We start from the raw sequence: 24894 nt of genomic DNA, 5'->3' as shown, positions 1-24894 counted from the left end.
CCTGTGATAGTAGAGGGTGGGATTCCATTGTAAGAGGCCATTTCTAGTCTGGTGTTCGCTTTCAGTTCATCAGTAATTGATTGAAAAAACTGACTGCTCATTCCTGGGATAATTCAATGATGGTTGTGCCCTTTGCAGAGGGCTGAGAGGAAACATTTTGCCCAGCTGTGAATTTTGAGTCCTAGGTTTTATTTAAATAGTTATAGAAATAGAGGGAAACTGTTTATTTTTCCGTTTTAGCTCTCAGAAGTCCTAGTTTGGATGTAGCATCTCCACCAAATGTTGGTCTCAGACGGAGTGGTCAGATTGAGGGAGTCCGGCAAATGCATCATAATGCTCCTCGAAGTCAGATGGCCACAGAGAGAGATCTCATGGCATGGAGCAGAAGAGTGGTGGTGAATGAGCTGCCTCCAGGGGCTAGCAGGTAAAATAAAGCCAAAAGTGCTGAATTTCAGTGGGAATCAACTTTGCAGTACAGGCATGAGAACACGCCATTTATTTTTTCTTTGTTCTGTATGCATCTGTTAGCTGCTATTCATTTGGAATCAACTATACAAACATCACAGTGAAACTAATAAACAGTACCTCTTTATCATCCAGTTAAGATTATAGGGTTAATGCTAATGGTACCTGTATTGCCCAGCATTCTTGGGAAAAGAAAAATAAATCCTGTGGCATTTAGGTGATTACTGCAATTATTTACATTTTTTAGGAATTGGTTTCTCAGGTTTTTCAGATATTAAGATTAGGATTACATTCTGTTTTGCAAGAATAGTTAAATTCTCCCATGCCAGTTCAGATCTCTCTCTTTTCCCATATTGTAGTCAGTTGTATTTAGATTTTTTCCTTTTCCTGAAAGGCTCTAACATTTTGTGGGGAGTCAGGCAGGTATTCTCCCTCCCCTCCACAAAACATATTTTATTTTTATCATAATTTCTCAATTCCATTAACAAAGCATAGTTGATTATCCAGCTTGCCCTTCTTTAGAGAGAAAATGATGCCAGACAAGGTTTTTCACTAATAAAAAATAGAAGTGGTATCTGAGTACCATTAGTAGGATGTAGACGTATTTGGCAAGTATGCAAAAAGCATTCTAACATGCAGTAACTAGACTGTCAATCTGTTTGGTGCAAATAAAAATCTGTTTGTTTCCCGTGTGCACTTAGGGTTCAGGAAGAATGCCGAGCTGCCAAAGGTGAAATAGAAATTGGTCTGTACAGTGTTGAAAAGAAGAGAAAGCCATCTCACACCTCACAAAGGGTATGCAGATTTCTCTAGAAGCGGAAACATAAGCATAGAGACCAGGTTTAGCACTAGACAGAATCCCAAGGCAATTTTGCTAGATGTGCTAGGGCCCCTCTACACATGAAGGTAAAGGCACGATGGGATCTCATGCATGATCCACACAATTGGTGTGGCATGGCAGGAGCTATGATTGTAGGATCATGAATTGGGTCCCATCACACCTTACTGCTGGTGCCTGATCCTGGGCTCCCCTTGCACTGGCAAGAAGCAAGTTCCTATGGCTGGGAAATCTGTCAGCTGACAGGGCTCCCAGTCACAGGGGTGCCATATGCACTCCTGTGGCTGGGAGACTGCAGCTGATGTGATCTCCCAGGCAAGGGGGTGCCCCAGACTGGGAGCTGGGTGATCATAACAGCTTCAGTCTCCCAGCTACTGGGAACGTGGAGCACCCCCATGGCTGGGAACCTTGTCAGCTGATGGGGCTCCCAGCTGTGGGGGTATGTGCTTTCTGCCTGGCAGCCAGCATCAACTGAGAGCTTCCAGGCTTGTGAGTGCATATGGGCCCCCTGCAGCTGCAGCTTCAATCACCTGATGGGGCTCCTAGCCAAGGTGGCACTGGCTGCATGTGCCAACTAAAGCTGGATAGAAATTGTTGATAAAAGTGTTACACATTTTCCAGCAATAATTTTATAACTGGTTGGACATTTTTAAGATGCCATAGTTTAATTTGCAGGTATCCAGTCTAAAGTAATTGTGCAGTTAATCAGGTAATTGTGTAATACACATAGTGTGTAAAGAGGGCCTTAAAAATAATAGAGTTTATGGTACTTAAGAGCTCCAATTTTGCTAATTGCTATTCCATTCTTAATTTGGTACATGTTGTAGTATAATTTGTTAGTAACTCTATAAAACATCCTTCGTGGTGGGAGGGTGGATGTGCTTTAAGTGAGCAAATTAAAAAACTGAAAATACCTTTGCTAACCAAAATCTTGGTGCCACAACATGTGAATGGATTCCTGCACCTACAGAGAACCTAATTTTCTTTAGAGTGGCTCTCCATGAGTGAAAAGCAGTCTGTCTATGGCTCTTCTGTGGATTAGAGTTTTAGAATATCTTCAAGTTCATAATAAAGCAATGAACATTTTAGTAAGGAAATATTCAGAATGTGCTTTTATGCCAGGACACAGTGTCTGAACTGGTACCGTAAAGTGTAGAAACTGGGAGACTGGGTGAAAATATGCTTCATGCAAATTGCATTTGGCATGCATGAACACATTTTCATTTGTGGTACTTTTACATGTAAAATTAAGGGGTTCTATGAGAGTACTGAGGGAACTGCACAGTTCTCAGAATGGTGAAATTCTCTGGCATATCAGAGGGAACAGAAGTTTGGCAAGAAGATGGTATTTTTACGTGATTAATTTTCAGGGTAAAATACCTTCTTTAAAACAAGAGAGAATTTCTTCCGTCCTTTCCCTCCTGCTAAATGTTCCAATAGCAGAGTAAATTAAGAATGGCTTAATTCCAGTTTTTCTGCAAGTCAGACATGTACAATCCTTTTTAATAAGATGTTCTTTTGAGCTACATGTTTAACTACTAAAATATCTAATAGTTTTTCCCTGTATACAAGAACGATTATCAGCCTGGCAGTGGACGATCCCTGAGAAGAAACCAACGCAAACGCCAGCATGCCTACCAAACACGTTCCACCATAGAACACAATCAGCAAGGAGCAAGCCAGAATGCACGTGTGCGGGAAGACTCGGAAAGCTCCTCTGAGGTCTGAAATCCCCAGTGATTCTTTCAAAAAGTTTCTTGTTCATAGATAGTGTGGTCTAACAACAGATGTTCTCAAAACAATATTACCATTAAGACTCAGGTTTTTCCCTTTATGAAAAATCATTGAATTCATGTGGTCTATAGGACTTGTGCCATTATTTTAACAAGTTGGTCTGGGAAGGAGATGAACCATTTATTTCAGTGCCAGTACAGTTCTGAAGATGGTAGAAATATAAAAATAAAAAAAAATCAAATCTAATTTAAAACAGATTGTTTCTTGGATGACACTCGCTAAAAAATTGTGAAGTGTTTGTAGTTTAATGTACCTGGCCTGAATGCTACTTCTGTTTTGTTATATTTGTCTTCCTGGGATCTCACAGAACTGAAGGTTTTCATATTGCACATGTATTGGGGATGTACGTGAACCCATGCTAGTTATTAACATCTGTTCAGCAACTTTCAAAGGTACTGTGATTTGGAGTAATAGGCTGATATTGGCAAGAGAAGGATTTAAGGTATCCCAGATGAAATAACATCCTCCTCTTCTTAAGAGAGAGAAAAAATAAAAATAAAAAGTAAAGAAGAGCTGAACACTTATGCCAACTTTACACATGCTCTGCAGGGGTGGACAGAGGAGGGGGACAGGAGGGGAGAGACGCTTTAATTAGAGCAGCTCTGAGAGCTGCTCTAATTAAAGCGCCTGCAGCTCCACGTGTATTCAGTGTCCCCGAGCTTCAAAACGGCAGCTAAACTAAAGCTCTTGTGACGTGGAGGCTGCTAATTAGCACACTCCAGCAGACTCAGTTCATAGTCTGTTCTACCATGTGCTAACCAGCGCATGTGAGAGCAGACATCTGGCACATGTATAGGTGCCTTGAATCCTGTTGTGCAAACTCTGTAGGCTCACTACTTTCTCCACCTCTGAGTTATTGCTAAAATGATCCTTAAAAAGTCATACCATAGCAATTATAACTCTGAGATCAGAAAAAAGCATTAGTTTTACATGAATTATGTAGTCAAACTACATAATAATAGCAAGATATTTCAAGTATGAGAGATGCATACAATTGTATTATGCTTTAAAAGCCTTATTATTTTTCTGTTCTAACTTCTGAAATCCTTCCTTGTGCCATTGTGTATACATATATTTGTTGTAGGAACTGCTTGCTTGGTATGTCATAAGCTTCGTTTAGTAACATGACCCATTACGGCTTGTGTGTATCACCCAAAAATTGGTCTAATTTGCTTCTGCTTAGCCTAGTCTCTTGCAGTAAGTAAAAATGAGGGGGGGAAATGACTATTAAAAGAAAACAAAGATCTCTAGATATATTATGTTGTCATATTTGCATGGACTTATTCTAGTCTTGTCAGGTTTCTCTCTTTGGATTTTGGGTCAGCTTTTGAAAAAATGTAGAGGGAATGTTACAGGATTTTTTAAATGCCTCTAATATAAGTGAAATCACATGTCCTTAACAACTCCAGCTACTAGTAGAAGTTCTGTGAGGGTGAGACAAATTGTGTGGCTTCAAAGTCAGTCTGAAGAGACCACTTATTTCTTCAATACTCAAGTTTCTGGGTGATTGCTAAACAGTATTTACTGCTGCAGTATGAAAAGCTAAATACTCTTCTATCTTTAATACAGGAAGATGAGACAGTTGGTACAAGTGATGCCTCCTTGGATGATCCCGTGGCTACGTGGCAAAGTGAAAGCAGTTCCAGGTAGTTTTATGATCCTTATAATATTTCTTCTTTATTGTTTGTGATTATGTAGTCTTTTGAAGGCTTTAACATCACGGCTGATATTGCTGGAAGCATAACTACAGTTGAGAAATAAGGTTCATTCATCTCTTACTGCACTCTAACATGTCCACATTTCTCCCCCTTTCAAAGCAATAAGGTGGTGAATCATACCTTATGTCAGAGTCTTAAATACTCCACATGGCTAAGCAGTGAAGTCTACAAGTACATCAGTGGATATAATATTTGTTTGTGCATCTTTGACCAGGAAATATAGTAGTGAACTGACCATGTGTAGTCAATCTGTTTACAAGGGCATGTGTCTTTGTAAGATAGCATGAAAAACCTGTAAGCTTGCTTTTTCTTTTTTCTCTGGAGATTTACACCCCTCCCTCTGGCATCTTGTATACAGTTTTTCTTTGGATTAGGAAGATTAGGAAGTATTTTGAAATACCATGTTTTCTTGCACACAACATATCCCCCTTTTCCAAAAAAGAACTGCTGAAAATTGGAGTGCACATTATGTGTGAGAAATGTGATAAGAGCATTTTCTGTCACTAGGTGAACCCAAGAATAAAATGCATCTTTCCACGGAGTAGAACAGTGGCCCTGCATGCTGGCTCGGGCCAGTCTAGCCCAAATGGGTAGGGCAGTTTGTGGGTCTAATTGGGCACACAGACCAGGCCCCTAGAGCTGGATGATTTGAAGCCCCAGCTTTAAACTGTGCACCATTTAGGTCAGTGATTCTCAACTGCAGTATTCCTTGAACCTGCTACAGTCTCTCACTGGCTGGCCCACCTGGGAGAAGACAAATGCTCTCCTACCCCTGTCTTGCACCCTGGCCTACACCTGCCCCAGCTACTCAACAGTACTTGCAGTTGCAGCTCTGGGGATTGCTGCTCCTGCTGTTGACCTTCCCACACCCTCCAGCAGCCCTTGTGGTGGCTACCCCTACACTCCCAGTAGTATGCTCTGCTGCAGACAGGAGGGCAGACGTGGAAAGAGTGGCTGAGGATCCGGATGGTCACTGGCATGTAAGACCCTGCAGGAACATCCTTGGCAGCTGGGGCTGCCCTTGCCCTCTCCTGTACAAACTGGGGCTAGCAGTGGAAACAGCAAGGCATGGCAAGATGATATCCTGGATCAGCTGAATTAGTGGTTCATAACCTTTTTGGCCCCAAGATACTCCTCCATATCCATACTCCTCTGATCCTGCAAAACCTGCTTTATATGGTCAAAGGAATTTCTCTGCAAGGAGCAATTTACAATATTGGGCCTTAATGATATGCGAAATACAAGGTTGTATGTGCATTGGACTTTGTGTTTTCTGCATCCTTTTCTTCAGTTATTTACTTTTTCTGATTTGCAGTGATTCGTCAAGTGAATATTCTGACTGGACAGCAGATGCTGGAATTAATCTTCAGCCTCCAAAAAGACAAACCAGACAGGCAGCTCGCAAAATTTGTAGCAGCTCTGATGATGAAAATATCAAGGAGTCTAAAGGAGTGGAAGAGAAAAGGAGGAAACCCAAACAGCCTAGAAAAAAGGTAAATAAGCCCTTTCTTTCCTCTCCCCTCTTCCTCGCATGTTGATCTTTCTGGCTCTGTGGGTTTAAATATTTCATAAAATGGTTATGTTTTCAAAGTAAATTCCAGTAACAAGTATACAAAAGAAGGATGCCTGTGAGATAACACAATAATCATAATTTATTAGAAAGCAGAGTAAGATTTTGAGCATTTAGTTTTCTTAAGCTATTGTGGCCATGTGTAAGCGTTACATATGTCGTGGGAGAAGAAGCCTCTTTCTCAGCACAGACAGAGAGCTGTACAAACCTTTAAGAAATTTCTTATGGAAGAGAACTGACTTTTCTGCAAAAAGTTAGATATTGTACCTGTGAGGAGTAGTTTCCTTCTCCCAATCTAAATTGAAAGCCTGCACATTTCTCTTGGGTGAGGAGAATACCTGATACCCCAGAGTTCTCTGCTTTCCCTCCAAAGAAGAGGGGTGGGGAGAGAGAATACTGGTTCCCTGGTAACCTACTTAGGAATCAGCTGTCCCCGTGGGGTCCCCGTTCTGAAAAATTAAGCACTTTTCTGCCAATTAGCTGATTGGCATCAGAGGGGTGCATTTTTCTCCAGCATGAACACTCCTTGCTGTGGCAGAATGTCCCCACCTTTGTCCTATGCTGTTCCACACTTCCCACCAGCTGCCAACTACCACTTGAAAGCCTGCCCTCTTCCCAGGCAGAGGAAAAAATAGGCTGTCAATGTAATGGGCTTCTCTAAGGGCACGGTGGCCCAGGGAGCAACCCTCCAGTGCTCCCTGGCTGGAGAGCTTGCCTATGAAGCTGTCCAGCCATGGAGCTGAGCTGGAATGCGTGTGCATTCCAGCTCTTGGTCTATTTTTCTACAGGTAAGAATTTCTTACCGGTAGAAATGAACATCTGTACAAGGCCTGTAAAATAGATATGCTAGTTTTGATACATCTGTGTTCTTATGAATTAGGATGTTGCAGAGTCATTTCTTTTCAAAGGGCTTAATGAGAGGGAACATGATATTTACTTTCTATGAACCAGGTCTGACACCTTTCTAAATAGCTGGGCCATGTGATAGTTTTTTTGTCTGAAAAATTCCTTGGTTAGTACAGGAAGTATTTTGAAGAATGAAGCGAGCAGGGCAGGAACTTGTGCTCAGTAGTCTTTACTAGTTCAATGTTCCTTGGAGCCATTACCAACTAGAGTTAAGATAGAGTACTCCTTAATCTGTTTTAATTTGTACTGGGGGCCAGTTCATTTCCCAGTCAGCCCAAGGATTTGGATAGGAGGTAGGAATGATGACTTGATATAGTTGATAGAGGACAAAAATTGCTCTAAACTGAGGATTTTCTAGATTGCCATTTTAAGGATAGTTTTACATAAATCTTTGAGTGAAGCGGTAGAAAAGAAGTAGGTGATTAGCATCCACTTAGACTTTTTCTGGCAAACAAAGAAGTGGCTGTAAAACAGTTATATAAGTCCCCTATTTTTACCTTTACCTTCAAGGGTTTTCTTTTTTCAAAGCAGATGCTTAACATGTTTTTAAGTTTTTATATGCATATTCAAAAATTGAGTTTCTTCCTTAGGCTGCCATTATACTGGTTAGTGAGAAACAAAGATATCAACCTTTAAAACATGAAATAAGTTATTTCAGCATTTTCTCTGGTCTTAATATTTAATTAATTCTCCTTTGTAAGGAGTAACTCATATTATGCTCATACGTAACCCTTCTGTTCTAAATTTAATGTAATTTAAGAAACCAAGTGGATTACTCTCGATGGAAGGTGAACCCAGTGAAGAGTGGCTTGCCCCCCAGTGGATTTTGGATACCATACCTCGTCGATCACCCTTTGTCCCACAGATGGGAGATGAGGTATTGTTGTAGCATCCTTTGTATTCCTAGTTATGTCAGATTTTAAATTGTTGCAAAATAAAACCATTAAATCAGGGAGATGGTTATAGTGAACCATGTTCAAAATAGCCCATGTTCTGTTTTTGCAGAAAATGAATACACTACTGCTAGTGCTTCTTTTTCTACACACATAGATAGCCTGTTAACATTATGGATCTCAAGGGAAAAAGAAATCGTTCTTCCCCCTCTCCCCACCTGTATACATCTATCTGTATGTGTGCACATATTTCCCCTTATGTTTCCAATTTCAAAAGTCCATGTCTGTCACTTTCTTGGATGCCTAAATAGAGCTTGTATTGTTGAAAAACACTCCTCTTCCTGATTTTTAACATCTTTGGAACCTATCCTGTGGAGTTTAAAAGGGATGATATTTGAAATGTTTATGGAGATTTTTATAATAGGAATTAACTCCAAGATCAGCATGCAATACATTATTTTTTTCTTTTAAGATCATATACTTTAGGCAAGGCCATGAAGCTTATGTGCGTGCAGTAAGGAAGGCCAAAATCTACAGTATTAACATGCAAAAGCAACCATGGAACAAAATGGAACTCAGGGTAAGTTAACCAAATCTGTAAATTACTGTCACATTAAAAGACAGTTTAAAAATTAAAAGCAATGAGAGAGAAAAATGTTTTAAATGTTCATTAGCAAATGTTAAAGTTGTAAAGACTTCCTTGTTTATAAAAGATACTAGCAATTAAGTGACTGACAGTAGGAACTTAGAAGGAAGTTGAAAGAAGTTCACTAGTGTGGTATTCTTCCCTAACGGAAGTGGATGTTGCTAATTTGAAATGTTACAGTAGGTAAAAACAGATTGATTTCTCTGCACAAAGCTAATGATATTACAGATGTACAGGCTCAGTGTCCCACTGTAAGTACCTGTAAAGCATCTGAGAGAACACTTTTTCCAGGGACAATCCCAGCTAATACAAATTAACTGCCATTCAAGCTGCATATGTAGGTGATGGGACAATGAATTGTTTGATGTAGGTCAAAGCCTAAGACAATCAGACTGGGATGGGATAGCTGTTTTTACCCCTTGTCTTGAATTCAGTCCTATTGAACTAACTGTGCTTAAGAACATGTCACTTCTTACAAGGAACTGAGCTATTAGTCACTAGTTTCAAAACCGGATAGTAACAAATAAACATCCAGTTTTGCAGATACTTTAAAACTTATACCCTGTCCCACAAAAGCAATAGAGCTGCTTACATAGGTAAAGCTAGTTTTTATAAGTTTTTGCAATCTGTTGTTTTTCTACAACTATTGTATAATATAAAATTATGTTATCTAACAATGATTCAGTTACTGGAGTTGTGTAGTTTTACTGGTTTTTGTAGTGATTGGTTTTTTTTCTTTTTTTTCCTGTCCTTGCACTTTGCCATAAATTGTTGCATTAACTGCAGCACAGTTCTTAATCCATGGCATTGTCTCATTTTATTGCTGTTTTTCTATAAATTTTTATCCAAAGACAAAGAAAAATGGAAAAATGAATCTGATATGTAGCCATATCCACAATTTTGAAGGATCTATCTTTCTCTTTCTAGGAAATAAAATCCTGTTACAATTATAAGTACTTACTGATTCTAGCAACAGTAAAATCTTGTTAATTTATAAGATTATTTTTTATAAAATAAGAAAAATCTTGCCTTACTCTGTGTTGAATTAGGAACAAGAATTTGTGAAGACTGTAGGAATTAAATATGAAATTGGGCCTCCAACGCTCTGCTGCTTGAAGCTTGCATTTCTAGATCCAATGACAGGAAAAATGACTGGAGAATCTTTTTCCATTAAGTGAGTAACTGACTGGCTAAAGTATTTCCCGAAAAAAGCAGAATGTTCTTACAGATAGTCTAGACATGCATTCTTTTCTAATTTTGCAATAGACTTCATCGTGTACAGACTCATCATTGCTGCAGAGAACTTGAAATAGTATCTTTAAAACTAAAAAGTTTGCCTACATACTCATATTACAACCATGTCCAGTGCAAATAGCATTTCATTTAGGAGTAATATATATGCCTATTTTGAAATAGGTACCACGATATGCCAGATGTTATTGACTTCCTTGTGCTGCATCAATTTTACAATGAAGCCAAAGAAAGGAACTGGCGGATTGGTAAGTATTGTTTTGTTTCCTCCATGTGTTGCTTGAGCTGCATCCAGTATTTGACATGACATAATTCAATCTCAAAAAGCATTCTGTTTGTCCACATTTAATGAGAAAAAAGTACTTGTTACTGGTTGTTTAGTTTTTAAATGTATCGCTTCCCTTTCAGGCAGTTTTCTTATAATGTAAAATAGTCCAGGATGATTGTACTTTTTTTTTATCTTTTAGTTTTAACTGCTTGTTGAAAAGCTTTATGAGATACTACTTTGTCACTTACACAGTTATGAGTTAAAAATGTCAACTCACCTTGATAAATAGGTGTATGCCATAACCAACAATATTTAGATGCTCCGTTGATAGGAGCCATATAAATACCTAGACAGAAGATTGGTCTAGCTTTTGTAGAGCCAGACCGATCTATAGCAGTGCACTGGTAAGATGACATGTTGGTCTCTATTGAATGATGCAAAAAGCACTGAATTATATTTTGCCTCTGGTAGGTGTTGAACCTTGTAGCATTGTGGTGACTACACTGTATTACACCGGCAGGCAGGGACCGCATCCAGGCAGACCTGGATAGGTTGGAGAAGTGGGCGGATCTGAACAGGATGCAGTTCAACAAGGACAAGTGCAGGGTGCTGCACCGGGGGAGAGGGAACCAGCATTGTGGTTACAGGTTAGGGGCTGACCCTCTCAGCAGCACAGAGGCAGAGAGGGATCTTGGAGTCAGGATTGACTCCAGGATGAATATGAGTTGCTAATGCGACGAAGCAATAGGCAGAGCCAACTGCACCTTGTCATGCATCAACAGGGGCATCGCTAACAGGTCCAGAGAAGTCTTGCTCCCCCTCTATGCGGCGCTGGTCAGGCCTCAGCTGGAGTACTGTGTCCAGTTCTGGGCACCACACGTCAAGAAGGACGTGGAGAACCTGGAGAGGGTCCAGAGGAGGCCACTAGTATGGTTGAGGGCCTCCGTGGCCAGCCCTATGAGGAGAGGCTGAGGGACCTGAATCTCTTCAGTCTCTGTAAGAGGAGACTGAGGGGGGATCTTGTGGCTGCCTATAACCTTATCAGGGACCACCAGCAAGGACTTGGGGAAAGGCTGTTCACCAGGGACTCCCTTGGAGTCACCAGGAACAATGGCCACAAGCTGAGGGAGGGTAGGTTTAGGTTAGATATTAGGAAGAACTACTTCATGGTAAGGGTGGCCAGAGCCTGGAACAGGCTCCCCAGAGAGGTGGCGCTCTCACTTTCCCTGGAAATCTTCAAGAAGAGACTGGATAGGTACCTGGCTGGGATCTTATGACCCCTATCATCCCCAAGTGCTCCTTCCTGCCCATGGCAGGTGGTCGGACTAGATGATCTGTCTAGGTCCCTTCCAACTCATTGATTCTATGATTCTGTGACTGTTGGAAGTACTTGAGCTACTCAGTGGTAAGGTGAATGACCCAGTGGCAGTAGTGCAAGGGAGTGAGCAATTTCAGAAGAGAAAATTGATAAGTCTAGGATGAGCAAAGGAATTTACTGCTGGATTGTGGTATGATGTTAGGAAGAATCTGCTGTCAGTCACCAGAAAAGTAAAGTTCCCTATAGGGTTTTTGGCTCCTGTTTATAGGTGCTCTACTATGGTATAAGAATCTGTGACTTTACTTAGAGATGCATATTTTTGTAAATTATACATATACTTTAACTTTTTAATAAGAAGTTGATTATCATTGGTACTATTCTCTATTGCTAAGTTTCACATTTTTGTTGCAGGGGATAGGTTTCGCAGTATAATAGATGATGCTTGGTGGTTTGGAACTGTGGAGAGTCAGCAGCCTTTCCAGGCAGAATATCCTGATAGTTCCTTCCAGTGCTACTGTGTTCAGTAAGGATTCTTGTAGTAGTTGTATACATCAGCGTGGGTCTATTTTTCTGCATGTTTACATATATCCTTATATTACATATGGTGGAGGGGGAGAGAATTCTGTTTCTTTAGATAAAGGAACAGCCCATCTTCCTCTGTTATCTACCTAATTATCAAACTTTAATCGTGTGATAGATTGCAGTGCAGGGAATAGATTTTTCTAAATGGAATTTGATATTAGTTAGTGCTAGACAACTGCACTGAGGTCCTTGTTTTTGATGTATGAGAATTGCCATACTAAATTGGACGAGTGATCTGCTTAATCCCACATCATGTTTTTGGCAGTGGTCAGCACCCTGGGAGAACCCCTCTGGTGGTCAGTTGTGAAATAACCTTATACACTGGGGAGTTTTCTCCCCTGTCCTTGCTAGTGGATGTCAGACTTTGAAACATAAAGGTTTTTTATTTTATTTTACTAAAACCATCTAATGTAACTGAATATATTTTCATTTGAAGGCAAATTTTTCCACCCCCCACCAACTACCTCCCCCAGATTGTAGTCTGCTGTGGCCCAAATTATTTTTGATCACTTGAGTTCCACAGTTTAATTGTGTGGGTTTAAGGTTTTTGTTTTTCTTTCTATCATTTTTAGCTAGAATGCTTTTTGAGTTTAACTGAATGTCCTCACTCTTCTCAAGCTCTTCTATCTGTAGCTCATCCATTTTTTTTTTCGTGGGCATATCCCATATTTATTAGTCTCTTCTCTAAAGAATCCCCTTCTTTGCAATTGCTTCTGAAATGGAAGTCTTTCCATGCTTCTGATCATTGTCCTTGCCTGTTTCTGGACCCCGTTTATTTCTACTCTTTCTTGAGAAGGGGTACCAGAATTTAACCCAATGTTCTAGGTGAGGGAGTTCATATGACATGACTGTATTTTCAGTATTATTGTTCAGTACATGTTTCGTGCATAGTATTTTGTTTGCCTGTTTTTTTTAATTGCTCACTGCATATACAGCAAATGAGTCTTGATTTTTAAAGATACAGAATAATGCACATTTAAAAGAATCAGTAGAAGTTCTCCTACCCATTGCTATGTTCAGTGTTGCCTTTAAAGTGAATAGTTATAGCTAATTTAAAAACCTGCCATGTGTTTTAATAGCTCAGATTTATCCCTCAAAGTACATTACCCCTTGCATTTGTCAACACTGAATTCATTTCACTGTGCTGCCCGTTTATCCAGTTCTGTTGAATCATTCTAGAGTTCCTTGCAGTTTTTTTGTTTCGTTTTCAGTTTAATAGTTTTGAGTCTGCACCCGGCAGGCTTCAAACATCTGGTCCCATGCTGCCCGGCTTTGGGTGTGTAAGATTGCTCGTTGCTCTGTCCCTGAGGTTGTATAGCCCGGATGTATTGCCCCGGGGTAGCCCAGGGTAGCCTTCACTCCAATCTCGCCTGCCACGAATTTGTTCATTCTTTCAGTGGTGGTGTCAACTACTAGGGCATATCCGGAGTCCGGTATGCCTCTGACAGCCTTGGGTGCAGCCTCTTGCCTCGTGGTGGGTCGTCTGGATCCTCCTCGCCCCCACCAACCTTTGGGCTTCCACAAGTCTCGGCAATTTCTCTCTACATCATGGACCCTTTCCAGGGTATCATATAAGGGGCCCCAATCCCACCCCAGGAGCATATCACACGCCAAATGAGGGGCTAGACCCACTAGGAGTTCCCCTTGATGCTCCATCACCTTTATCCGTACCCACTGCTGGGGAATGGATTGTGCCTCCCCATGTAGGCAGGAGACTCTCACCAGGGCTTCTTTGGGACCCGAACTGGTTGTTACTAAGTCGGCTCTGATCAGAGGTTGGGCACACCCTGAGTCGAGGACGGCCCAAAGTGGACGGTTATTAACCTTAATGCGTACCATTGGTCTGTCCCAAATGGCACTTTTTCCCCCGCTACCGAAGCAGCAATCCATCGGTTCTGTATGCGAGCTCTCCTTGTAACCCCCTGTTGCTCCCCGAGGCGAAGGATCCGGACACCACCTCTTGCCTGCCTGCATAGGGCATTCTTTGGCAAAATGCCCCGTTTTCCCACAATGGAAGCAGATGATATCATGGTTTTGCCCCTTGTGTAGGGGTCGCCGTCATTCCTGGTCTTTGGAGACTGTTGGGGTGGTGCTGTTGCTCTCTTATCCTTAGGGTAGTACCCTTCGGAGGCGGCAAAGGCGTCTGCCAGTTTCAAAGCCACTTCGCAGTTTATCGGGGAATGTTGTCGGACCCACCGTTGTATGCACTCCTCCAGATTGTTGAGAAACTGCTCCAGGATGATTTTGGTCTATTAACGTCTCCCGGTCACAGGTCGCTAAATTTATCTATTTCCCAAAGGTGTCTCTCAGATGTTGTAATAAAAGTCGTGGGTGTTTTTCCTCCACTCCCTTCTTAGCTCTAAACAAGCGCCTGAGGTACTCGGGGTTAATTTCCAATCAATACAATATAGCTACCTTCACAGCCTCGTAATCCCTGGCCTCTTCTCTGGAGAGCGCCCGATAGGCCGCCTGGGCCTTTCCTACAACCAAAGTGCCCAACTGGCTAGCCCAATACCCCTTATCCAGACCTGTTAAGATGGCATGTCTCTCGAAAGCTTCTATATAGGCCTCCAGGTCATCCTCGCTTGTCATGCGGGTCATTTTAAATGATGTAAGACCATGTCTCAGCCATTCTTGTTGTTGCCCAACATTTGTTGCTGGGCATCCACTATCTGGGTCAATATCTGTAAATTCTGGCCCAACATATCGGGAGGGTTTAGGGCCACAGGTTGCATCGTGTGCTGTTCTTCCTCGCCCGGGTTTTCAGATAAGTTCCTGGCCAATGCACCACTTTGCACCCAGCGGGCTTCAAACATCTGGTCCCGTGTAAAATTGCCAATCGCTCCGTCCCTGAGGTTGTATAGCCTGGATATATTGCCCTGGGGTAGCCTTCACCCCAATCTCACCTGCCACGAATTTGTTCGTTCTTTCAGTGGCGGGATCAACTACTAGGGCATATCCCGAATCAGGAATCTTGGGGCAACAGTCTTCTGCAAGGGTCCAACCGCCCCTACACCTCGCCCTGATACCTAGCCTCGCCAAATTGTTGACGTCTCCGGGCCTGACCCTCGCCTCTTGATGTAATGGGCACTCTGATACAGATATAAAGATCTAACCTGACCCCGAATCGAGCTGATTTATGAGACCCTCTACGGCCTTCCTTCCTACCCCTCCAAAAGTGGGAAACAGAACAATGAAAATTAAGAAAAACACTACCAGTAAAAATCCCTGGCTTCAAACAAAATGGGCTCCCTGGCCTGGAGAATTCCTCTCCCTATTAACCCTGTCTAAGGCACCCCTCTGTCCGGCTGATATCCCTCCCGAGTGCCGAACGAGACTACTACTGGTCCCTCCAATTCAACCCCACTCTGTCCCTCGCGGAGCAGCTCAAACTAGTAGGAACTTGTTTCCTGCAGCCCCTCCCGCTGCTTAGGCTCTCTGCTCCCCATCGGGGTAGACTCCGGGAGCCTTCCCAAACCCGTGACGTTCCCACCTGGATTGCTGGGTCGACTTCCATCAGCCTCTCTTCGGGGCCATCTCTGCTGTCAGCTGCTTCATCCGGAGTCCTTGGATTTTTTCCCTTGGCTCCGTTGCTGTGAGTAGGGGCATCCGCCACCTCACCGCTGGCATCCTCCCTCTGCTAGCCTTGGGTGCAGCCTCTTGCCTCGTGGAGAGTCGTCTGGATCCTCCTCGCCCCCGATCGGGGTTCCAAGGGCACCTCCGCTGGCGGCTCCGCTCTGGCTCTCCCCCCTTCTTCTTCCCTTGGACTGCCTTTTATTGTCCTGCGCCAGCTCTGCTTGTAATTCTCCGCAGCTGGCTGCAGTTTCAAAAAGACGCAGCTAATCAGCTGCGCGGGTCCCGCCGTCTCTTCCGGTCTTGCCGCGGTGTCAGCTGCAGGTAAGGGAATCTCCATTTCTTTTTCCCTTCCCTCGCCTTCCCTGTTGTGTTTTGGGTCCCAGGATTCCCCTTTGGCCCCTCAGGGTCTTGTCTCTGTAGTTTCCCTGTGACAGAGTCAACTGAGTTACCCACTTCATCTACCTTATTTCTAGATCATTGCTAAATATATTTTTGAATATACCAGTTCAAATAATAGTTGTTTTGAGCCACCTGTCAGATCATTTTTGCCTTTTTGAAAAACAAGCATATCTTCTACATTTCTTTTTTTGTTAGCCAGTTGTCAAATAAATCAGGATTTTGCTTTGTTTCATGACGGCATACTTTCTTTAATCACTTCTTGTAAAGGATTTTTTGACGGATAAATAAAATAAACTTTTTTTTTTTCCTTTCTACTCTTGCTGAATAACTCAATATGTGCTGCTTGTTTAGAGAGTCATAGTTTCTTATGTAGTGCAGCTGTTCAGGTTTCTCTATTTCATTTTTGTGACACTAGCCATAATGGCATGGAAGCACTAAAGGGACCTTCAAAAGTGACCTATGCCTTCTTATATTCTAACTTTTTCTGACTTGTTTATGCAAGAACTCTTTTGAAAGTAAGAAGCTATCTCTCAGTTGTGTTAGTGCTTACAAAACAGTTCTCAATTTTTTGTTTAGAAATTACTTTGCCGTAGAATAAATCTCCAAAACACTGGGTTTTATTAACTTTATACAATCTGAGGCAACAAAGATGTGATCAGTAGGACCCACACACACCCCCTTACTTTTACTACCCAAAGCTTTAGGGAACCTAAGACCCTGTTTGATGACCCAGGCCCACCTCTTATACATTTATGAAAAGGCCATGCTACTGCTGTACTCCTGGTTTCTTGAGAGAAATTGTATAACCCATTGCTCTTTCAATGAATCTTAGTGCCTGTCCCATGTATTGCACTGTAGTTTCTTATCCAGCTAATCTTGTCACAATCAAGGAGATTTGAAAAATATATATTCCAGTGTATGTATCTGCATGTAATATATTTTTTATTTATTTAAATAGCTGGGACAATAATGAAAGAGAGAGGATGAGTCCTTGGGACATGGAACCAATTCCAGAAGGAAGTAAATATGCTTTTGAATTCAGTTACAACTTCTGTATCTGTACAGATTCTAGAAGTTTGGCACTTGTAGCTCACTGTCTTTTTAACTCTTTACGTTTCATGTAGCTGCTTATCCAGAAGAGATCGGTGCTGGAGTTCCTGTGACCCCAGAAGAACTAACAGCTCTGCTGTACAAACCCCAAGAAGGAGAATGGGGAGCCCATTCCAGAGATGAAGAATGTGAACGAGTTATTGGGGGGATTGGTCAACTGCTTTCCCTTGGTATGTTGGGCAGAAAAGAAACTATGGCAGTGTCACAAAAGTCAGTATGACACTAAATGGCTCTTTGAGGAGGAGAAATGTCTTAAGAAAATAATTGTAAATAGCTTTTCTTATTCTATAAGGTACCTTCCAAAGGTATGTACCTGTTTCTAGTGCTTGATCGTGCTCCCCTTAAAGTTAGTAATAATGCCTTATTAACTTGAGTGGGAGCAGATTCTAGTGATTAATGAATAAAATTCTTTTAGGCAAACAGTTAAGCTAATCTCAGTTTTTTAAATTGTTATTTAAATACTATTAACTCAGAAGGAAACTGATCTACAGTTTTGATAGTGGGCACCTATGCTGCTTCGTTTGTGTGAGATGTTGTTTTTCAGCAGTAATGCTGGATACTTGAATGGAGGGCTCAAATGCAGTTTTTAACAAAAAATGTGTTTTGAAATATAACTTACAGGGAAAATTATATTCATCCCAGAGGCATTCAGAATGGTTCATTGATCAGATTTTCTGTTGCTTCAGTCTTTAATTATTGTTGAATTTCCCTTTTTATAAGGAACACAGTTCTAACTGTCATGACCTAAGAAGCCTCATCTATAGGGTTTTTTTTCTCTTGTTTTTAGAAATTGCTAACCCCTTTGCAGTTCCAGTGGATCTTAGTGCCTATCCCATGTATTGCACTGTAGTTGCTTATCCAACTGACCTCAACACAATCAGGAAGAGACTTGAAAACAGATTTTATAGGTCAGTTTGATTATTGGTTTCTAATTTTATGTTTACTATGCATTGTGTTATGTATTCCTTTTTAAAATTGGAATGATCTGCTTAGTTCCATGAGCTGCAACCCAACAGATGACTCCAGTGAATACTGTAATTTATTGTAATGTAGTAAATCCCTTCAGCATGTGGATAGTATAAGAATAACACTCTGTACAGCATCTTTAAAGAGTAAGTCTTGATAAACAAATTTTCTCTTTTGATCAGAAGCCAAAAGTAGATTTCTGAATTTTGACTGCTTCCTCCAGCTAAGAGTTTGTACTGTTCTCTCTTGCTGCAAATATGAGAGAGAGGGTGGATTGACTTTAACACCTCTCTTCTGCTTTTGTGCCAGATTCTTTGTCTTCTGTACAGCAAGCACAAGTGATTTAGTATTATTGTATTGAAACCTGTAGCATTTCAGTTTTTATGATCTATGTATGGGTAGCCATGGAATGCTTCCTTTTCTAGCACCTGGTGCTTTCCCCGAGAGAACAAAAATTTATCAATTTTCCATTCCAGGAATGGGATCACTTAGTAATTCCTTTGCTGTGCTTGTTTCTACTGTATGTTCTATGCCAACCAGGCTGATCCTTTGGGTAGCAAACGGCCAACTAAATGGAGGCCTAGTGCCTTGCCATATGAGGTAACCTGTCTTTTACTGGAGCTAGGCTAACAGGGGCTTCTTCTTTTCTAGCTAAGTTTCATAGACACAGAAGGAAAGCTAACAGAATATTTCCCTTTTCAGGAGAATCTCAGCATTGATGTGGGAGGTACGATACATTGAACACAACGCTAGGACTTTCAATGAGCCAGATAGTCCTATAGTTAAAGCAGCCAAAATAGTAACAGATGTCTTATTACGCTTTATTGGGTAAGCACTTTTTGTTTCTTTATAGTCTGATATTTCTGAGTTTCAAAAAAATTTCTCAAGTTAATTTTGAATTTTCCTTTCTCCAAAGGGATCAGAGTTGTACTGATATATTGGAAATATATAACAAAGTGAAAGCTGAAGACCTAAGCAGTACAGATGAAGAGGAGGAGGTAAGAGCATTAACATAATCACCAGAACTTAATTTACTCTGTTCAGTGGCTGGAAGGAAGAGTAAAGAGTTTAGTAGGTATTTTTAAGTATCACTTTGGCTTTTGATGCAAGATTGTTTATGATATGAAGTGGTATGGCAAGGGTTGAGTAATACACTCTTCTTATTTAGTAAAACATTATCTGAAGCTGGTTGGTCATTGGATTTCCTCTGATTGCATGAAGTTTTATTCTCATAGAGACAGGAAATACTAATGAGAAAGGAGAGGAGGGAATAAAATGAATACTTGTAATATTACTTTGTTCATATCTGCAGTCTTCCCAACCTTCAAAGTGGCACCATAATGGATTTTGTCCACTTCCTGGACTAGCTGATAAAATTGCTTCAGGGTTAAAAATTATTTCCCTTTTTTATCCTTTCTAAAAAGTGCAGTTTGTAAGACCATTGTATAGGGGTGCATTGATAAAGATTTTCTTGCCCAATGCTGATAGCCAATGATTAACCAACCATATCAACCGATGATGATCCGATTAACCTGCATTTAGTAATACGGCAAGGCATTTTAAACTACGGACATAAATAAACCTTTTTTTGTTTGCTTTGTTTGCCAGATTCACACACACATGCACTCACTCACTCTCTCTCTCTCCACCCCCCTCTCCTGCCTGCTCTGGCCCTCAATGAGGAAGGTAGTGACCACCTTTTCCTCACGCATGTCACTCCCTTGCCCATGGCTCCTCCATGCTGCCACCCTGGGCGGGTGGGGCAGCCTCTTGTGCAGATAATGGTGCTGTGCATGTTTGGAGCCCCAGAGCACGCCATTGCCTCCATAGTGATGGGCCCCACACAGCCGAGTTCCTGCACCCATTGGGGAGAAGCCACTTTTGCAAAGGTGCCTGGTGCCTGACAGAATGGAGTGTCACTTGCGCAGCGCCTTATCCTGTCTGCACATAGCCCAACATCCTCATAGCAGCCCTGGCTTTTGGGCCCTTGCTGCACTTGTAGTGTTGCCATGGCAGTGGTGGCAGCAGCAGGAGCTGGTAAAGGGGGTGCACAGATAGAGATTCTGGGAGCGGATACCAATAGACCACATTTTTAAGGACCATATTGGCCAATACCGATCTGATGTCTGATATAGCTGTGTGGCTGGTAAGTCTGTTGGGCTAGACAGGGAAGGGGGAGGGGAGGGATGTGGGGAGAGATCAGTGCCCCCTGCGGTGAGGGAGGGCGGGGGCAGGGGCAAGCGCGGCCCAGCCAGTCAAGCAGAGGCGCAGGACAGAGCTGCAGCTTGACAAGGTGCAAAATTTGGGGTGGCTGCAGCCCCCAACTGTGAGCCTCTGCCATGAAGAGCCCAGCACAGCCCCAGCTCCAGCCCTTCCCCACCCCGCCCCTCGCCAACCTGGGAGACGACTGCCACCCCAACCCCCTCCCCCCGTGCCCTCCTGGGGTGTGCGCAGCAGTTGGAGTCACATCCCCACTCCCAACGAGCCACAGCTCCGTCCTGTGCCCTGGCTGGACAGCACCTGCCCCTGCCCACTCCCTGCCTTACCATGAGGGGTATTGATCTGCCCCCCAACATCCCTTCCCTCCCCTTCCACCACAACAGACTTACCAGCCGCATGCAGCTCTCCATGCTGCCGGGCTCTGCTCCTCACTGCCTGCATGCTGCACTGTGGCTGTGCCCACGCAGGGGCGTTTATCAGCCAAATTATTGGCTGTATCGGGCCGATTTCCAATACAGGCAAATTTCTTTATATCTGTACTGATCTGATATGAGACCAATGTATCGGTGCACCTCTAGCCCATAACCATCCCTTGTTGCTGAGCGCAGCACCCTGTCACCTCTGCCTGGTGCCCCTTCCATTTCCCGCTGCTTGCTGGGACCTGTAGTCTGTCAGTGGCTTGGGCCACTGGTGGTGTGCGGGAACTGGATTGCGTTTTCCAGGGTGCTCTGGGCAACGTAGCCATAATTATTGGCTACAATGACCAAAAAAACCCAATAACTGATAACATCATTTCTCCTTTTACTGGTGCTGATCCAATAGCGAAGCAATATATCAGTGCACCCCTAATGTTGTAATTGTTTTCACATCTTTGAATGAAAACGGATTGCTATCTGAGTGTCTGTAACAAATGAATAAACTTCACACATCATTCACAGCTTTTTGTAATAGGACAGAATACATGCAGTAGAATAACAGCTCCGTGTGAAGGAAACACAAGATTTGTTTTTAGTCTTGCCTTAATCGCTGTTGCAGTGAACTGAAATTTAATACTTGCTGCAGGAGGAAACCCCTGGTGTCTAAACAGAGCCCATATTAGCTTCGGAGGTACTTTGTGTATTGTCATCTTAGATCCTGAACCTGCAAGGTATAGGTTTATTTGTCCAAACTAATTTCTTAATACTGAAATTAAGAAAATCAGTACCCCTTTAATGCCAAATTTAGGGTTCACTGTGCCCTTTTATGACCTCATGAGCGCCTTTTGAAATACAAGAAACAGAGTTTCATGAGTTGGTCTAAGGAAAGTGTGACCCTCGAGTAACACTTAGCTGTTTTGTTTTAATTTTGCTTTAATTCTACATGCTGTCATTTGTGAGTGAACGTAATCATTACCCTTTCCTTTAGGTGGCAGAAGTAGATGTAGATTCAGATGCTCCTGGAACCTCCTCTGGGAAAAGAAGAGTGAGTAAATAATTTCTATAGGGTTTATTTTATTTATGAGGAAGGGAGGTGAAATAGTACTTGGAATTAACTACACTTTTTTAGGTCTTGAAAGGCTTAGCTGTACACATACTGTGACTGTCTCAATGCATTACGTTAAACATGCAGAATTATCTTCCTTTTTGGTATGGAAAGTAATGAGATTGTTCAGTAGTTGTTACTCTCCTGATTCTTCGGCATCTATAACAGAGTATTAATTCAGTTTTCTGTCTCCTTGTGTTTCGTCAGTCAGAAGATAATGGAAGTGGACAAAAATAGAATTTTTTTACTATATAAACATATGGTTTCTGTACTAATGGTCAGAAGAGGTTGTTAATATTAATCTTAACTATTAATGCTTACTCATTAATTATCATGGGAAGCTCTATAAATATCTCTTACGATGACAAGGCATTCTGGTGTTTCTGAAAAACAAAGCTCTGACCCAGCCCTCTGGTACATGAAATTATGTATGGGTTAAAGTTTGAGCACATTATTAGAATAAAGAATATATTTACATTATATTTCATACTCCATGCTGCTGTACTGTAAACAGAGTATTTTATTTATTTTTTAATATTTTAAATTATAGACTTAAGTTTTGAAGTATGACTTGAGCAAAATGGATATCAATTTTAGGCCAAAGCCAATAGGGAAATCTATATATTCTGAAAGGTAATGAAATAAAGCTTTTGTTTTGTTTCCTTTAAAATCTTCAGGTAAGACGGCCAATAAAAAGGCAACATGTCAAAGCAAGCCCTGATGCTTGGAAAGAGCAATGCAAACAGTTGTTAAACTTAATTTATGAACGTGAAGACTCTGAGCCGTTTAGGCAGCCAGTTGATCTCTTCTCCTATCCCGTAAGTGTATTTCTTATTTCTATAACGTAAAAAGAGTTTGTAGTGTAATATTTCAGTCATAAGAATTCATATTCACCACATTGCTGGGCATGTCTCTGAACTTTGAGTTCCCAGTCAGTCTTTCTTCTTTCACAAATAAATGTATTTGCTCTGAAAAAGTAAAAGAATAATAGCCTGGGATTGAGTCTAGGGTCAGTACAGACTGGAAATATGACCTGTCCCCCAATAATGCTCTTTCACTGTACTTCAGTCTTGCTTCATACCCTTGTACTATTCCTAATCCCAGTTGCTTAAGTGAAAACTGCAAGAGACATCCTATTAGTGGTGCTGAGTGCAGAGGAAATGGATTAACCTGTTAAACTCATTTGCAGCTGTGATGAAATGTGAACTCTAGAGCCTTTTCTTGTAGCTAGAAAATTTAAGTAAAAAATTGAAGCTGTGGAACAGTCTGATTGTTAGAGGGTTAGGGTAAGTTGAGAGGTAAGTGACTAAATGGGGTTGAATTAAAATGGGTGATATTTGCTTATCACTGGTTCCCATCAATTGACTAATTGTTAATATATTTTTTAACATTATTCTTTTAGGACTACCGAGATATTGTAGACACTCCTATGGACTTCAGCACTGTGAAAGAAACTTTGGAAGCTGGAAACTATACGAGTCCTCTGGAATTTTACAAGGATATTCGCTTAATATTCTGCAATTCAAAAGCTTACACTCCAAATAAAAAGTCACGGGTAAGTGATACAGATCTTGTCCTCCTTTGAGTGATTCCATATGCTGTGGGTATGCGTGCACCTCAGACATTCAGTAGGAGACGTTTTGCTATAACAGCGTGGCTCACAATAGCCCCAAACCTTCCTTAAGTTTTGCATCAAAGAGCAAGAGGGCAGTGTGCATGCTTCCTGCTTTTTGGTTCTTCTCAGCCAGCTCAGCACCAGACATAGCACTTAACATCAGCTTGTGTTCACAGCCAACAAGCTTGTTTGAAGCCTTCCTTAGAAACACTTCTTTCCATTGTTTTTCTCTCTGCAGTTATTTCAGATGAAGTTTGGCACCCTTTTGAATATCCCCAACCCTGTTTATTTTTTACTGTGCCACATGTGCCCCCTCTTCTAAATGGGTATGTGGTAGTAAACGGTTTCCTTCAAGCAGTTGTAAACGCTGTTGATACTGCCTTTGACATCCATGGCTACAGCTGTTATTATGAGACATTCCTTCTGGCTGCAAGGATTGTTTTTTTCCTAAGTAGGTCCAAATATACCATGGAGTAACCTCATATTGGAGGGCTCAGAGCTGTTTATCATGAACACTTACCATGTGCTTTACATATGAAAAGATTTCAGGGATAGTTTTTGTTTCCTTGGAATTTATCTGCCAGGTCCCAAGATGAAACTGGAATATTAGCTATATTCTATCCATAAGCATTCTTAGCATTCCTCCTGTCCTTGTGTGTCAATCTGCAGAACTGTCCAGAAAGCATCAGTAATTCCATAAGTACCAGTATTCCTCAGTTGCATTGGCTGTCTTGCAGCATATTTCAGATAGCAAGACTGCACCAAATGATCTTATCTGCTCCTCTCTTCCCTTCAACAACCACCTGGCTGCTTTCCATTTGCATAGATCCAAATTGTTACATCTGACTACTTAGTTCTGGATATTGTCATGACTGGATATACTGTTTGGTTTGCTACCCATGCCAAATGCCCCTTCTCTGTCCTTTTTCTTAAAGACCCTTCTCACAGAACTTTGCTACAGCAGACTATAGTCTCTGGTAGCCTTTGGGGCAGTAGAAGTACTCCTGATTCTCAGAGGGCATAGATTCTCCAGTGGTAACTTCCTGGTTCCAAAAGACAAAGGGCATTTCATCTTGGATGTAAGAAAGCTCAGTGCCTTCATTTGCAGGCTCGTGTTCAAGGTGGCCTAGTGGTCACTAGGCCATCTGAGTAGCGGTGGCCTAATGACTATCCGGAAGATAGTCTGTTGATTTACAGGATGCTTATTTCCATATTGCCGTTAGACCCTCGCATAGAAA

The 24894-nt window shown here is 41.7% G+C and overlaps 1 protein-coding gene across 2 annotated transcripts in view; it reads left to right on the top strand.

Annotated features, from left to right (window-relative positions):
* The window catches only part of BRWD3 (bromodomain and WD repeat domain containing 3), a 103585-nt gene that overhangs the window by 53607 nt on the left and 25084 nt on the right, over positions 1-24894 (top strand). Inside the window, exons 19-36 of one of the 2 annotated variants that reach the window (XM_090059690.1) lie at positions 241-424; positions 1167-1260; positions 2876-3025; positions 4667-4743; positions 6131-6308; positions 8052-8168; positions 8657-8764; positions 9880-10004; positions 10247-10329; positions 12079-12190; positions 17183-17244; positions 17349-17504; positions 18122-18242; positions 19003-19128; positions 19217-19298; positions 21925-21981; positions 22719-22859; positions 23444-23596. In XM_090059690.1, coding sequence (XP_089915816.1) covers positions 241-424; positions 1167-1260; positions 2876-3025; positions 4667-4743; positions 6131-6308; positions 8052-8168; positions 8657-8764; positions 9880-10004; positions 10247-10329; positions 12079-12190; positions 17183-17244; positions 17349-17504; positions 18122-18242; positions 19003-19128; positions 19217-19298; positions 21925-21981; positions 22719-22859; positions 23444-23596 — 2126 coding nt within the window. Of the gene's footprint in view, positions 1-240; positions 425-1166; positions 1261-2857; positions 3026-4666; positions 4744-6130; positions 6309-8051; positions 8169-8656; positions 8765-9879; positions 10005-10246; positions 10330-12078; positions 12191-17182; positions 17245-17348; positions 17505-18121; positions 18243-19002; positions 19129-19216; positions 19299-21924; positions 21982-22718; positions 22860-23443; positions 23597-24894 lie in introns of both variants that reach the window. The other variant, XM_090059689.1, reaches the window with a different exon arrangement.

This window comes from Crocodylus siamensis, chromosome 8 (assembly GCF_052110815.1).
Source record: "Crocodylus siamensis isolate JL-2025a chromosome 8, ASM5211081v1, whole genome shotgun sequence".
Classification (NCBI taxonomy): Eukaryota; Metazoa; Chordata; order Crocodylia; family Crocodylidae; genus Crocodylus; species Crocodylus siamensis.
Note: the sequence above shows the minus strand (reverse complement) of the source record. Positions and strands in the feature narration are given on the sequence as shown.